The sequence below is a fragment of the Stigmatopora nigra genome, chromosome 10 (assembly GCF_051989575.1).
Source record: "Stigmatopora nigra isolate UIUO_SnigA chromosome 10, RoL_Snig_1.1, whole genome shotgun sequence".
In the NCBI taxonomy this organism is placed as follows: Eukaryota; Metazoa; Chordata; class Actinopteri; order Syngnathiformes; family Syngnathidae; genus Stigmatopora; species Stigmatopora nigra.
In genome coordinates this window covers 3906666-3922169 of record NC_135517.1, presented here as the reverse complement: position 1 = coordinate 3922169, position 15504 = coordinate 3906666, and the positions used below count along the sequence as shown (strand labels likewise).

General features: G+C 39.0%; 2 protein-coding genes and 1 long non-coding RNA gene across 3 annotated transcripts in view; 2 read left to right on the top strand and 1 right to left on the bottom strand.

Moving 5' to 3' along the window:
- Positions 1-602, top strand: part of fer1l4 (fer-1 like family member 4) — a 15736-nt gene extending 15134 nt beyond the window's left edge. The window contains exons 48-49 of the mRNA XM_077725879.1: positions 240-340; positions 419-602. Coding sequence (XP_077582005.1) covers positions 240-340; positions 419-599 — 282 coding nt within the window. The 3' untranslated portion in view covers positions 600-602. The remainder of the gene's footprint in view (positions 1-239; positions 341-418) is intronic.
- LOC144202837 (uncharacterized) lies at positions 170-2156 on the bottom strand. Its single transcript, XR_013327566.1, has 3 exons — positions 1559-2156; positions 1371-1472; positions 170-478 (listed from the first exon to the last, which is right to left on the bottom strand). It is a non-coding gene; the product is annotated as an uncharacterized LOC144202837 (long non-coding RNA).
- On the top strand, positions 1568-15504 carry unm_sa1614 (un-named sa1614). Its single transcript, XM_077725882.1, has 27 exons — positions 1568-2027; positions 2666-2738; positions 2800-2945; positions 3090-3164; positions 3253-3302; positions 8754-8883; positions 8951-9036; positions 9127-9202; positions 9657-9737; positions 9802-9899; positions 9962-10031; positions 10107-10194; positions 10637-10685; positions 10807-11006; positions 11282-11415; positions 11488-11579; positions 11654-11837; positions 11916-12001; positions 12070-12185; positions 12240-12307; positions 12561-12674; positions 12747-13119; positions 13834-13894; positions 13985-14025; positions 14086-14237; positions 14305-14427; positions 15184-15504. Exons 1-27 carry the CDS (start codon positions 1899-1901, stop codon positions 15256-15258), a joined length of 2970 nt encoding a protein of 989 aa, XP_077582008.1. The 5' UTR covers positions 1568-1898; the 3' UTR covers positions 15259-15504.

Below are 15504 nucleotides of genomic sequence, written 5' to 3'. Positions count from 1 at the left end.
AAAAAATTCAAATTCAATTTAAGCCTAAAATGCAATGGCCTCCATTTTTTTAGGGGATGAATTGGATCATTTCGACATGTTTACACATTGCTTTAATCTGAATACATGTTTTGTTCATTATTTCTTCTTTTTAATATATTTTTTTAAATTCATATTTTCATCATTTCTTATCATTCGGCACAAGGTTTTATTTTTGTCTCTGTCGTTAACAATTGTCTTTTTTCCATTTGATCGTTTAGGGCAAAGTGGAGGCGGAGCTTCATTTACTGTCTCTGGAGCAAGCCGACGACACGCCAGTGGGGCGGGGCCGAAAAGAACCCGAAGCTCTGGAGAAACCAAAGTCGGTCACCTTGTCGCCCACCCGCCGCCGCCGCCATCACGCGTATGTATAACATTTTTGTGTGGTATTCGCCAACAGCCGGCCCACCACCAGCTTCACGTGGTTCGTCAACCCCATGAAGACCTTTGTCTTCCTCATCTGGAAGAGGTTCAAGAAGTTCATCGTGAGTTTGGTCCTCCTGGCTCTTTTGTCGCTCTTCCTGGGGATGCTGGTTTACACGGTGCCGCAACAAATCACCGCCCTCCTCCTCAGCGGATAAAGGGTTAGGTTGTGTTTAAATACAGAATGGTTAGAGTTAGGGTGTTTAAATACAAAATGGTTAGGGTGTGGGTTAGGGTTAGGGTGTGTTTAAATACAAAATGGTTAGGGTTTGGGATAGGGTTAGGGTGTGTTTAAATACAAAATGGTTAGGGTTAGGGTTAGTACTATACAATGTCGTTTTATTACAAAAAAAGCCTTTCTTTACTATGTCGATTCAATACAAAAAAACGCCTTACTTAATTGTCTTGTCAATCAACCTGTGTATTTGTCCCCAGTGTTTTCTACATCTGCTGGGATTATTGTTTATTATATGTTTGCCTATTTGTTTATGTGCGTCTCCCCAGGTAACTTTGTCTTTTTGTAAAATTTTCCCCCAGTTTCTATCATTTGTACAGTTATTTTTTCCATTAAAAGCTTAAGTTGTGCATCAGCACTTCCCTTGCCTTTTCCTACTTCCTACTCTTGGATTCCACTCCGGTGCAGACCTGGGGTCTTCTTTTTTAGGAGGAAATAATTCTTATTATACATGCTCGTTTTTTTAATAGAGAACAAGCCTTACTATATGTGGTCTTTAAAAAAAAAAACTTACTATACATGGTTGTTTTTGGTAGGGAAAAGGCCTTACTATAGATGCTCATTTTTAATAACAAAATTGCCTTACTCCACGTGTTTATTTTGTATTTATTTTTTAAACAAAAAAAGCCTTACTATGCATGGTTCCTAAACATTTCTACCATTATTTGATTAACTAGTGTTGCGTTCACGGCACCTCTGGTTGCAGGCAGACAGGTTGCTCTGATTCGAGTGCGCATGCGCGTCCACATGCGGCTGGTGTGAAGCAGCATCTGAACACCTCGTGGAAAAAAAACCTCTGAAAGCACACGAAAGACAAAGAATTACAAACAAAACACAATGAGATGACCGAAAGTCCCGGTGAGTTCAGTCGTCATCTCGTACCGCTTCAACACCACCACCGTCGAAACGAGCTGCCGACGACCGGTTCGGCGTTTTACGAGGCGGTTCAGGCGTGTCAGACGTCGGTTCGCCAGCTTGGGCTGCTCCGCTCTTTGTCAGCCGGTTCCACCAGCAAAACCGTTTTTTTTGTTAGTTCATTTGTTTGTTTGTTTGTTTTTAAATGAAAATCTCATTTCACAGCTCTTCAGTTCACAATCACCAAAAAGTTGAATTAATTGGATAATGCGGGCCGAGCTTTGAAGCGGCTTCACCCTTCCCCGCCTCCTCCACGTTTCACTCCCCGGGTCTTGTCGCTCCATCCCCGGGGTGGAAAACCGAAGCCATGCCGGAACAGTGTGTGTCGATCTCCGAGTTTGTGGACGAGGTTCTGGAGGACTGGAGCTCGCCGACTACGTCTTCCTTCTCCTCCAAGATGAACGGATGCCGGAACACAGTGCACCTGCTGGAGGAGGTCAGTCAGTCAATCAGTCAGTCAGTCAGTATGCACGCCCCCGCTCGGTTCGCTCGCTAGCCGGTACATAGTCGCTCGTCGCCGGGCTGAAATGCCGGAGTGGCCCGTTCTTGCTCCGACCCAAACCACCTCCGCTACTATCAATTGCGTTGTACTCTCCCGTAGCTGTGGGATGACATATTAGAAAACTATGACGTAATCTACTATTGTTTTCGGAGGCTGTGTATGGTGTCCAACTGGTGGCTCGGGGGCCAAATCTGGCCCTCCGAATCATGTTGTCTGGCCCACTGAATGAAATGCCATGCACGACTTGTTTTATTTCTGGAAATGCAACAAAAGATAGTAGACCAAAAGTCAGAGAATAATAATTGTTTCTTTTCCCAAAATCTATATTAAAAAAACTTTTTTTCTTTAAAAACTGAATACTATTGGAATATTGACGGTCTATAACTGTTAAAAAATTCATATACAGTACAATACTGTATATTTCTAGTTCTGGATTATTTTTCACATCAGTTCACTAAATATTTAACTAAATATTTAGACAATTTATTTGCAAGCGTATTTTGTCCTGGACAAGTTATTTGAAAAAAAATATATATATATGAAAGAATATTGATTTTTTTTTGTCTTTTTAGGCTCTGGACAGCGACCGTTCGTTGCTGCAGAAGATGAAAAAAGCTGCCAAAGCCAAGTACACATCGGGACAAGGTAGGTCGGCATAGGTGAGGAGAGGCGGAGCCTGGACTAAACGGAAGCGCCTGTCCGTCAGAGCACGTGTCCCACCTGGAGCAGTACATCCTGTCCATGGAGAAGCTGTCCGTCAACTGCCACTCTAACGGCGAGGCGGAGGTGGGCTCCGCCTTCTGCCGAATGGCCGACTTCTCCAAGGAGCTGGTCTCGCCCATCAACAACCTGGTGAGTCAACCATATTTTTGTTTTTAACTGAGTTGGACACTAAGAGAGAAAATATACACTTTGTCTTTTTTTACATCGTTTTTTTTCTGGAGGTTCTGTTTCTAGTCGAGTGACTTTTTTGTTTGTTTTTGTGTGTTTGTGTAGTTGAAGAGCATGCTCCACAACATCAACTTTTTCCTGGACTCGTTGGTAAAAGGAGACCTCCGTGAAGTCAAGGGGGTGAGGAAGCCAGCTCAGTAAATTGTTCACCCAGAGGGGGCGCACTTCTGCCAACGTTATGCCATTTTTGGGGTGTTTTTGGGCGTAGGATCTGAAGAAGCCTTTCGATCGAGCCTGGCGAGACTACGAAAGCCGATTGTAAGTCCACTTTTTTACCACTTTTTTACTCTCTCGTACTAGTAGTAAGGATTTTTTCTTCCAAAAACAACATAGTATAGTAAGGCTTTATTCCGTAAAAAAACGGCATAGTATAGTAAGGCTTTATTCTTCCAAAAACGACATAGTATAGTAAGGCTTTATTCTTCCAAAAACGACATAATATAGTAAGGCATTTTCCTTCAAAAAACGACATAGTATAGTAAGGCTTTATTCTTCAAAAAAACGACATAGTATAGTAAGGCTTTATTCTTCAAAAAAACGACATAGTATAGTAAGGCATTTTTCTTCAAACATCGACATAGTTTAGTAAGGCATTTTTCTTCAAAAAAACGACATAGTATAGTAAGGCATTTTTCTTCAAAAAACGACATAGTATAGTAAGGCATTTTTCTTCAAAAAACGACATAGTATAGTAAGGCATTTTTCTTCAAAAAACGACAGTATAGTAAGGCTTTATTCTTCAAAAAAACGACATAGTATAGTAAGGCAGTTTTCTTCAAAAAAACGACATAGTATAGTAAGGCTTTATTCTTCAAAAAAACGACATAGTATAGTAAGGCTTTATTCTTCAAAAAACGACATAGTATAGTAAGGCATTTTTCTTCAAAAAACGACAGTATAGTAAGGCTTTATTCTTCAAAAAAAACGACATAGTATAGTAAGGCTTTATTCTTCCAAAAACGACATAGTACAGTAAGGCATTTTTCTTCAAAAAACGACATAGTATAGTAAGGCATTTTTCTTCAAAAAACGACATAGTATAGTTAGGCATTTTTCTTCAAAAAAACGACATAGTATAGTAAGGCATTTTTCTTCAAAAAAACGACATAGTATAGTAAGGCTTTATTCTTCAAAAAACGACATAGTATAGTAAGGCATTTTTCTTCAAAAAACGACATAGTATAGTAAGGCTTTATTCTTCAAAAAAAAACGACATAGTATAGTAAGGCTTTATTCTTCAAAAAAACGACATAGTATAGTAAGGCTTTATTCTTCAAAAAAACGACATACTATAGTAAGCCATTTTTCTTCAAAAAACGACATAGTATAGTAAGGCATTTTTCTTCAAAAAAACGACATAGTATAGTAAGGCATTTTTCTTCAAAAAAACGACATAGTATAGTAAGGCATTTTTCTTCAAAAAACGACATAGTATAGTAAGGCTTTATTCTTTAAAAAAAACGACATAGTATAGTAAGGCTTTATTCTTCAAAAAAACGACATAGTATAGTAAGGCTTTATTCTTCAAAAAAAACGACATAGTATAGTAAGGCATTTTTCTTCAAAAAACGACATAGTATAGTAAGGCATTTTTCTTCAAAAAACGACATAGTATAGTAAGGCATTTTTCTTCAAAAAACGACACAGTATAGTAAGGCTTTATTCTTAAAAAAAAACGACATAGTATTGTAAGGCTTTATTCTTCAAAAAAACGACATAGTATAGTAAGGCATTTTTCTTCAAAAAACGACATAGTATTGTAAGGCTTTATTCTTCAAAAAAACGACATAGTATAGTAAGGCATTTTTCTTCAAAAAACGACATAGTATATATAGTAAGGCTTTATTCTTCAAAAAAAAACGACATAGTATAGTAAGGCTTTATTCTTCAAAAAAACGACATAGTATAGTAAGGCATTTTTCTTCAAAAAACGACATAGTATAGTAAGGCATTTTTCTTCAAAAAACGACATAGTATAGTAAGGCTTTATTCTTTAAAAAAACGACATAGTATAGTAAGGCTTTATTCTTCAAAAAAACGACATAGTATAGTAAGGCTTTATTCTTCAAAAAAAACGACATAGTATAGTAAGGCATTTTTCTTCAAAAAACGACATAGTATAGTAAGGCATTTTTCTTCAAAAAACGACATAGTATAGTAAGGCTTTATTCTTCAAAAAAAACGACATAGTATAGTAAGGCTTTATTCTTCAAAAAAACGACATAGTATAGTAAGGCATTTTTCTTCAAAAAACGACATAGTATAGTAAGGCATTTTTCTTCAAAAAACGACATAGTATAGTAAGGCATTTTTCTTCAAAAAAAACGACATAGTATAGTAAGGCATTTTTCTTCAAAAAACGACATAGTATAGTAAGGCTTTATTCTTCAAAAAAAAACGACATAGTATTGTAAGGCTTTATTCTTCAAAAAAAACGACATAGTATAGTAAGGCATTTTTCTTCAAAAAACGACATAGTATAGTAAGGCTTTATTCTTTAAAAAAAACGACATAGTATAGTAAGGCTTTATTCTTCAAAAAAAACGACATAGTATAGTAAGGCTTTATTCTTCAAAAAAACGACATAGTATAGTAAGGGTTTATTCTTCAAAAAACGACATAGTATAGTAAGGCTTTATTCTTAAAAAAAACGACATAGTATAGTAAGGCATTTTTCTTCAAAAAACGACATAGTATAGTAAGGCATTTTTCTTCAAAAAACGACATAGTAAAGTAAGGCATTTTTCTTCAAAAAACGACATAGTATAGTAAGGCATTTTTCTTCAAAAAACGACATAGTATAGTAAGGCTTTATTCTTTAAAAAAAACGACATAGTATAGTAAGGCTTTATTCTTCAAAAAAACGACATAGTATAGTAAGGCATTTTTCTTCAAAAAACGACACAGTATAGTAAGGCTTTATTCTTCAAAAAAAAACGACATAGTATTGTAAGGCTTTATTCTTCAAAAAAAACGACATAGTATAGTAAGGCTTTATTCTTCAAAAAAAACGACATAGTATAGTAAGGCATTTTTCTTCAAAAAACGACATAGTATAGTAAGGCATTTTTCTTCAAAAAACGACATAGTATAGTAAGGCTTTATTCTTCAAAAAAAACGACATAGTATAGTAAGGCTTTATTCTTCAAAAAAACGACATAGTATAGTAAGGCATTTTTCTTCAAAAAATGACATAGTATAGTAAGGCATTTTTCTTCAAAAAACGACATAGTATAGTAAGGCATTTTTCTTTAAAAAACGACATAGTATAGTAAGGCATTTTTCTTCAAAAAACGACACAGTATAGTAAGGCTTTATTCTTCAAAAAAAAACGACATAGTATTGTAAGGCTTTATTCTTCAAAAAAAACGACATAGTATAGTAAGGCATTTTTCTTCAAAAAACGACATAGTATAGTAAGGCTTTATTCTTCAAAAAAAAACGACATAGTATAGTAAGGCTTTATTCTTCAAAAAAACGACATAGTATAGTAAGGCATTTTTCTTCAAAAAACGACATAGTATAGTAAGGCATTTTTCTTCAAAAAACGACATAGTATAGTAAGGCTTTATTCTTTAAAAAAAACGACATAGTATAGTAAGGCTTTATTCTTCAAAAAAACGACATAGTATAGTAAGGCTTTATTCTTCAAAAAAAACGACATAGTATAGTAAGGCATTTTTCTTCAAAAAACGACATAGTATAGTAAGGCATTTTTCTTCAAAAAACGACATAGTATAGTAAGGCTTTATTCTTCAAAAAAAAACGACATAGTATTGTAAGGCTTTATTCTTCAAAAAAAACGACATAGTATAGTAAGGCATTTTTCTTCAAAAAACGACATAGTATAGTAAGGCTTTATTCTTCAAAAAAAAACGACATAGTATAGTAAGGCTTTATTCTTCAAAAAAACGACATAGTATAGTAAGGCATTTTTCTTCAAAAAACGACATAGTATAGTAAGGCATTTTTCTTCAAAAAACGACATAGTATAGTAAGGCATTTTTCTTCAAAAAACGACATAGTATAGTAAGGCATTTTTCATCAAAAAAACGACATAGTATAGTAAGGCATTTTTCTTCAAAAAACGACATAGTATAGTAAGGCTTTATTCTTCAAAAAAAACGACATAGTATAGTAAGGCTTTATTCTTCAAAAAAACGACATAGTATAGTAAGGCATTTTTCTTCAAAAAACGACATAGTATAGTAAGGCATTTTTCTTCAAAAAACGACATAGTATAGTAAGGCATTTTTCTTCAAAAAACGACATAGTATAGTAAGGCATTTTTCTTCAAAAAACGACATGCCTTACTATACTATGTCGTTTTTTTTGAAGAATAAAGCCTTACTATACTATGTCGTTTTTTTGAAGAATAAAGCCTTACTATACTATGTCGTTTTTTTTAAAGAATAAAGCCTTACTATATAAGGCTTTATTCTTTAAAAAAAACGACATAGTATAGTAAGGCTTTATTCTTCAAAAAAACGACATAGTATAGTAAGGCTTTATTCTTCAAAAAAAACGACATAGTATAGTAAGGCATTTATAGTAAAAAAATTGACATAGTATAGTAAGGCATTTTTCTTCAAAAAACGACATAGTATAGTAAGGCATTTTTCTTCAAAAAAATGACATAGTATAGTAAGGCATTTTTCTTCAAAAAACGACATAGTATAGTAAGGCATTTTTCTTCAAAAAACGACATAGTATAGTAAGGCATTTTTCTTCAAAAAGTGACATAGTATAGTAAGGCATTTTTCTTCAAAAAACGACATAGTATATTAAGGCATTTTTCTTCAAAAAAACGACATAGTATAGTAAGGCATTTTTCTTCAAAAAACGACATAGTATAGTAAGGCATTTTTCTTCAAAAAAATGACATAGTATAGTAAGGCATTTTTCTTCAAAAAACGACATAGTATAGTAAGGCATTTTTCTTCAAAAAACGACATAGTATAGTAAGGCATTTTTCTTCAAAAAACGACATAGTATAGTAAGGCATTTTTCTTCAAAAAACGACATAGTATAGTAAGGCATTTTTCTTCAAAAAACGACATAGTATATTAAGGCTTTATTCTTCAAAAAAAACGACATAGTATAGTAAGGCTTTATTCTTCAAAAAAACGACATAGTATAGTAAGGCATTTTTCTTCAAAAAAACGACAGTATAGTAAGGCATTTTTCTTCAAAAATCGACAGTATAGTAAGGCATTTTTCTTCAAAAAACGACATAGTAAGGCATAGTAAGGCATTTTTCTTCAAAAAACGACATAGTATAGTAAGGCATTTTTCTTCAAAAAATGACATGGTATAGTAAGGCATTTTTCTTCAAAAAACGACATAGTATAGTAAGGCATTTTTCTTCAAAAAACGACATAGTATAGTAAGGCATTTTTCTTCAAAAAAAATGACATAGTATAGTAAGGCATTTTTCTTCAAAAAACGACATAGTATAGTAAGGCATTTTTCTTCAAAAAAATGACATAGTATAGTAAGGCATTTTTCTTCAAAAAACGACATAGTATAGTAAGGCATTTTTCTTCAAAAAAACGACATAGTATAGTAAGGCATTTTTCTTCAAAAAAAACGACATAGTAAGGCATTTTTCTTCAAAAAATGACAATATAGTAAGGCTTTTTTCTTGAAGTATTAGTAATGGTATGTACCATGACATTTTTTGTATTTTTTGCGGGGGTGCACACGCAGCAAGCAGGTGGAGAAGGAGAAGCGCGAGCTGGCACGACAGTACGGGATGGTGAGGAGCGAGGTCAGCGGCGGCGAGATCGCCGAGGAACTGGAGAAGGAGAGGCGGGCCTTCCAACTCGCCATGTGTGAGGTCAGACTTAAGAAAGAGGGAAAACAAAAACAAGAAAAAATCAACTTGTGACCTTTTGGCTGTTCAGTATCTGATCAAGGTCAACGAGATCAAGAGCAAGAGAGGAGTGGAGCTGCTGCGAAACCTCATCAAACACTTTGACTGCCATAATAAGTAAGTTAGTCGGATGGCGGTGGCCATGTTGGATGGACGGGGGGGACAGACATTGACACTATTTTTTGGTTTGCTCGCCCTCCCACGCAGTTTCTTGCAGGAGTGTGTGGCCAGCACGCTCAAGCTCAAGCAATACGTGGACGAGCTCAATGGCGTCCTGGCATCTGTAGGAGCAGGGGGCGGGGCCAACTACCTGTCATTTCCATTGGACATTTTGATTTTTTGCATGATTTTCGAGTTTGTTGTCATTTGCATTTGATTTTGTAGTTTTTTTTCTTCATTTCCTTTCAAATTTGTTCTGTATGATTTTATTATTTATTCATTTGCCATTATTTCATGTTTTGACGAGATTTATTTTCAATTTTTTTTGATTCATTACAATTTTTTTTTTCATTCTGTACATTATTTTTCGTATTTGAATTGAATTTATCTATAGCTGAATTCATATTTTGTTTGAATTTTTAGTCAAGGATTTGTAACTTTTAATCGACTGGACATTTTCATTTTTTATTTTTTTGGTATTAACATGAATTTAAAAAATAATAATAAATCCCCAAAAACTGTATATTAGTAGGATATTTTATTTGGTCTTACTTTATGGAATTTGGGATGATTTTTAGGTGAAGCAGCAGCAGGAGGAAGAAAAACGTCAACTGGTCTCGCTCCGAGATCAACTCAGGCCCGCCGTGCACGAAAACGAGGTAAAAACATGTTTTTTATAGTTTTTTTGCGGGTTTTAATGTGTCTCTGTGTGTTTTTTTAAAGGATACTTCCCCAAAGGCGGCGTACAGCATGCATCAGCTGCTGGGAGACAAACAATACGGGACGGAAAAGAGCGGATTTCTTTACAAGAAGAGTGACGGGTAAAGTTGACGGATGGTTTGGACGGTGGAAATGGCGATCCTAACCATACTTGTCGTTTTAGGTTGAGAAAAATGTGGCAAAAACGCAAATGTTGGGTTCACAAGTGCTACCTGACCATCGCGCACGCCACGGTAAGTCGGCGCCCACTCGGTTAGAAAGCCTCAAGTGAATCTTGGCTGATTTTTTTTTTTTTTTTTTTTGGGCAGGCCAATAAAACTCCCACCAGACTCAATCTGCTCACCTGCCAAGTTAAACCAAGCGTGGAGGACAAGAAGTGCTTCGATCTCATTTCTCGTAAGGACACTTTCCATTTTATTACATGTACTACTTTTATGTATACTTTTGTATATCTATTTCATTTTTTTTTAAACATATTTCCAGTTTTACCATATTTTCTCGCATATAAGTCGCCTCTGAGTATAAGCCGCAGATTTAAAATGGCCTTAAAATAGCTGAATTTTACAATTTCTCACGACAAATATATGCCAGCATTTATTTCTCAAAACTTTATTTGTACTTTATACTTCACTATATATTTATTAGACTTTTTAAATTTCTTGTTTTATTTAAGTGATATTGACATATTTTCTTTCTGCTTGACTGACTTGATTTCATTTTTTTTAATTCAATTTGAATTGATTATTACGACACATTTCCTCTAAAATTTGCACAAATTAGAATATTGAATGCATTTCAATTGATGAAAATGTGATTTTTTTTTTTATTTGTCCACCAGATAACCGCACGTATCACTTCCTGGCTGAAGACGAAAGCGAGTGTATGGCGTAAGTCAATAAAGTACTCACTATTTTGTTGAAACTTGCCACCACCAACATGGCCGCCCGGGAACCCAGCCAATGACTTGACCAACGTGGATGATCTCTGTCTTTGTTTTTCTTTCGGTAGCTGGATCTCGGTGCTTAGCAACAGCAAAGAGGAAGCGCTGACGGCGGCGTTGAGCGGCGGTGGCGGCCGGAAAGGTCAAGGCGGTGGCGCCGGAGTCGTCGGTGGCGGCGGCGGCGGCGTGGACAATCTGACGCGAGCTATCGCCCAAGACATCCGACGCATGCCTGGGAACAACCGTTGCTGCGACTGTGGTGCTCCTGGTTAGTAAAAAAATATATTTTAAACAATTTAGTGACAATTTTTAAAGTAAAAATATTGAATATATAATCATTCTATTTTTAAAGATATTTGTGATTAGAATGTTTTTTAAAAAAGATATGTTGTCATGACTTTATAGTATTTTGCTCCAATTCAACTCAAATATTGTGTAATATCCAATATTTTTGGACAAGACAACAATTGAAAGGAACTTTTGATTACGTAGTTTTTTTGTATTTTGTACATTTTGTATAAAAATCTTTTCCTTGTTTTGCAGACCCCGGCTGGGTGTCCACCAACCTGGGCATCCTCACCTGCATCGAGTGCTCCGGCGTGCACCGCGAGCTGGGCGTCCACGTCTCCAGGATCCGCTCACTCAGCTTGGACAGCCTTGGAACCTCCGACCTTCTGGTAAAAAAAAAAAAAAGTGGCCTTTCCTTTTTGCCAAATCCGGCGTCCTCATATCTTGATTTTGATTGACAGTTGGCACGTACCGTGGGCAATGGCGGCTTCAACGAGATCCTGGAGGCCAACCTTCCCAGTCCTTCGGACAAGCCGTCTCAACGCAGCCAAATGTGAGTATCAGTCACCATGGACACAAACGTCCTTTAACCTGGCGTCCATGTCTATGTTCTTGACTCTGACGCAGGGCGGAGCGCAAGGAGTTCATCGCCCGCAAGTACCGAGACGGACGCTTCGTGCGGCCGGGCCCCGAGCCGGCCGCCGCCCTGCGGGTCCTGCACGAGGCTACCAAGAACGGCGACATCTACAGCCTGTTGCGACTCCACGCCCAGCGAACGCAACTGGGACAGCCCCTGCATACACACATCCAGGTAAAAAAAAAGTCAGAACAAACTACTCCTCAACATTTCAGCTCATCTAATTCTTCTTTCTGTTGTCCGCGGCAACAGGAGAAAGGGGAGACGGCGCTCCACCTAGCCGTCCTATTGGCCGACAGGACGTCACTGCACATCTTGGACTTCTTGGCTCAGAACTGGTGGGTAGGCGAGACGAGACGCCGGATTGACATGTCATTGACGGAAAGAACTTGTGGTGGTGGTTCAGCTCCAACGTGGACGTGCAGACGACGTGCGGCAACACGGCGCTTCACTACAGTTGTCTCCACAACAAGAGCGACTGCGTCAAACTTCTGCTGAGGGCCAGAGCCGACACGCACATTGGTGAGTTGGCCAGACACAAAATGGCGTCCTCGACGTCACTTTGACTCATTCCAGAGAACGAGTTAGGAGAGACGGCGTTGGATGTGAGCCGCAGTCTCAAGCACAGCCACTGCGAGGCGCTGGTAAGTTTCTTTCAACCCCCCCCCCCCCCCCCCCACTCTTTTTATAGGCAGTTTCAATTTAATTGAAATTGCTTATAAAAGGGTGTTAGTGAGGAAAATAACCAAAATTCACCCCAAATGATTTTTTTACATTTCTTTTATTATATATCCATAATGCCACATAGCATCACTTACAGATATTTCCTCCTTCAATGTATTTATTCCAATGATGCTGTTAATATTGAAACAATTTCCTTACCCTATTGACCCATAGCTGCAGCAGGCCCAGTCCAACCAATTCGACCATCACGTGCACGTGGACTACGAATGGCGCCTCCGCCGCGACGACACTACCGCCTTTGACAGCGACGAGGATACGGCGGACAAGGTGAGCAGTTGCACGGGTTCGCCGATCCAGCAGCTCCAGTCCAAAACCCTTTCCCCCCCACTGTCCCAGCAGAACGGCCCAGCCAAGAAGGAGCGTTCGTCCTCGTCCTTTTCCTTCCCCTCGCGGCCTTTCCACTCCTCACTGACGTCCTCCATCTCCTCGGCGCCCGGCAGCGGAGGCGGCGGGTTGCTGAGCGTGGGCCGACGGCTGGCCGCGGAGATCCGCGTCCGGCCGACCGCCCAGCCTCAGAGTCCTCCACCGCCTCCGCCGCCCCCCTCTTCGCCCGCGCCGCCGCCCAGGGCCAAGGCACCCGACGTCCCTCCTGCTCGGGCGCTGGGCGAGGACCACCAAGAGGAAGTCTTCAACCCTCTGACGGGAAACAGGAAACAGAACCCACCAGTTAGCACCCGACACAAAAGGAGCTGTTCTGAGTCTAATGACCACGGTAAGTAGAGTTCATTATGTGAATTTATTCTACATTAATGTTGTCCAACTCCAGTCCTGCTTGGACGTTAGGCAGCCGGTCTTTTGGTGACAGAGAGTTTACTGTTGAAACCTACTCTCAAAATTATATTCATGACAGAGAGTGTAATATTTAAGAGAATATTTAATATCTAAGTATTATTTAACATCTAAGTACTGTTGAAACAAGCTCTGAAAATTATATTCATGAGAGAAGAGTTTAATATCTTAGTACTGTTGAAAACAGCTGATATTTATCTACTGTTTTCAATAGTACTTAGATATTTAACTCTCTCATGAATATAATTTTGAGAGCTGGTTTCAACAGTACTTAGTTATCAAACAGTACTTAGATATTAAACTCTCTCTTAAATATTACACTCTGTCATGAATATAATTTTGAGAGTAGCTTTCAACAGTAAACTCTCTGTCACCAAAAGACCGGCGACCAAACGTCCTGTCCCGCATTTCCATGTCTCCCTCCCTCCCTCCCTCCACCAACACACCTGAATCAAATGATCAAATGATCAGTCAGCTGCTGAACAGCTGGCTGATGATTTGATCATTTGATTCAAGTGTGCTAGAGGAGGGAGGGAGGGAGACATGGAAAATATAATGGAGGACAGTGTTGAAATGACTGAAAAATACACCTCGAGGTCGACTTACCTTTGAAAGCTTTCTGTCCTCTCGCGTGTAGATTATGGGATGGCGACCAATCACGGGAGGATCTGCGTTGACGCTGACTCATCCTTTAAAAAGTAGGAGTATACATAAATAAATACAATTTAAAAAACAAACATGTTCTGGAAGATGCTTACTCACGTTGACGACCAATCCCGTTTGTCCAGTCCGCCTCCTCTCGGCTCACTGAACCGGCGTTCAGACAGAGGTACTGCCCGTCCGCCATCACCCGAACAAGGAAAACCCCAACACCTCTCCTTCTTCTCAGCGTACCGGCGAGCAGATAGCGACGCGAGCAGCGCCCGTCGCCATCGCGCCAGAAGGACCTCCCCCGACGGCCCATCCACCAACCGCCGCTCGCAGAGCTTCGAGAGCGCCGGCCGAGGTCCCGTACCCCGGCCGCTCCCGCGCCGGTCACTGGTGAGTAGCACTATCTGGCTCGGGTTCGAATCCGGGACACTCACCTCGTGGGTGTGGTTTCCGCCAGCCTCGGGGGGGAACCCGTCGAGTCCGGGCGCTTTACGACTGCGACGCCGACCACCACGACGAGCTGAGCTTCGGCGAGGGTCAAGTCCTGGTGGTCCTGGGGCGGGACGACCCCGACTGGTGGGTGAGTCGTGTGCAAGTCCGACACGGGGGCACCTGAGGGGGAGCAAAGGAAAATAAACAAGATATTCTGAAAAACGGACATGTGGGAAATGGAAAGTATTTCTTACTAAGCAGTTTTAGGTCAGGTTGGTATTGAGTTCAATTTAGATAACAGTATTGGGGCATTACATACTATAGGCAAGGGTGTTAGACTTGGTTCGCGGGTTGCTTTAACATCAACTTGATTTCACAGTGGCCGGACCATTTTATATATTTACATTTTTTTCTTAAATAAATTGATTAAAAGAACTGGAATAAAAGCCCTGACTATTTTCTTCTTTATAGATCTAATAATGTTTATTTTAGCTTATTTTAAATATAATTTTTAATTTTTGAACTAAAAACACAGGAAAAATGATTAAAAAATTACAATTATTGATTTAAAAGGGGGCAAATCAGGAAATTTAATATACATCTATACACTTCATTTTAATTTGATTCTTAAACAGAAAGTCGATTTACTTTCCCGGGCCGCACAAAATGATGCGGCGGGCCAGATATGGCCCCCGGACCGCTACTTTGACACCTGTGCTATAGGGAAATGTAGCCCTTGGGACACAGAAAGGGAACATGGGCAAAAATGTATTGGGGTAGTATCTGTACGGCTTGGGGACAAACATTGGGACATTTACAGGGGACTAAGTGCAGCATATTGAAATGTGTGTATTTGAAGACAACTAATGAGCATTTGTAATGTGTGCGTGTACTTACTCGGCAGCACGGCTACGTCGAGGAGAAGCCGGAGCAGCGAGGCTTGTTCCCTTCTTCCTTTGTGCAGCCCTTGTCAAACTGATGCCAAGATTGGACGCCATTTGGCACACAAAACCCAACCGTCTCAGGAGAAGCAGGGGAAAATCTTGCAACTGCCTTTAAAAGACGCCTCGGCAACAAGTAGCACATCACTTCCTGCCTTTAGACTCACAAACAGACAAAAAAACATGGTGAACATTTGGGAGAAAAATGTCAAAACTGCCAAGGGGGAAAAAATGCAAACCAAAAACATTGACATTAGATTGGAAATGGTAGCAAATGAGTTGGA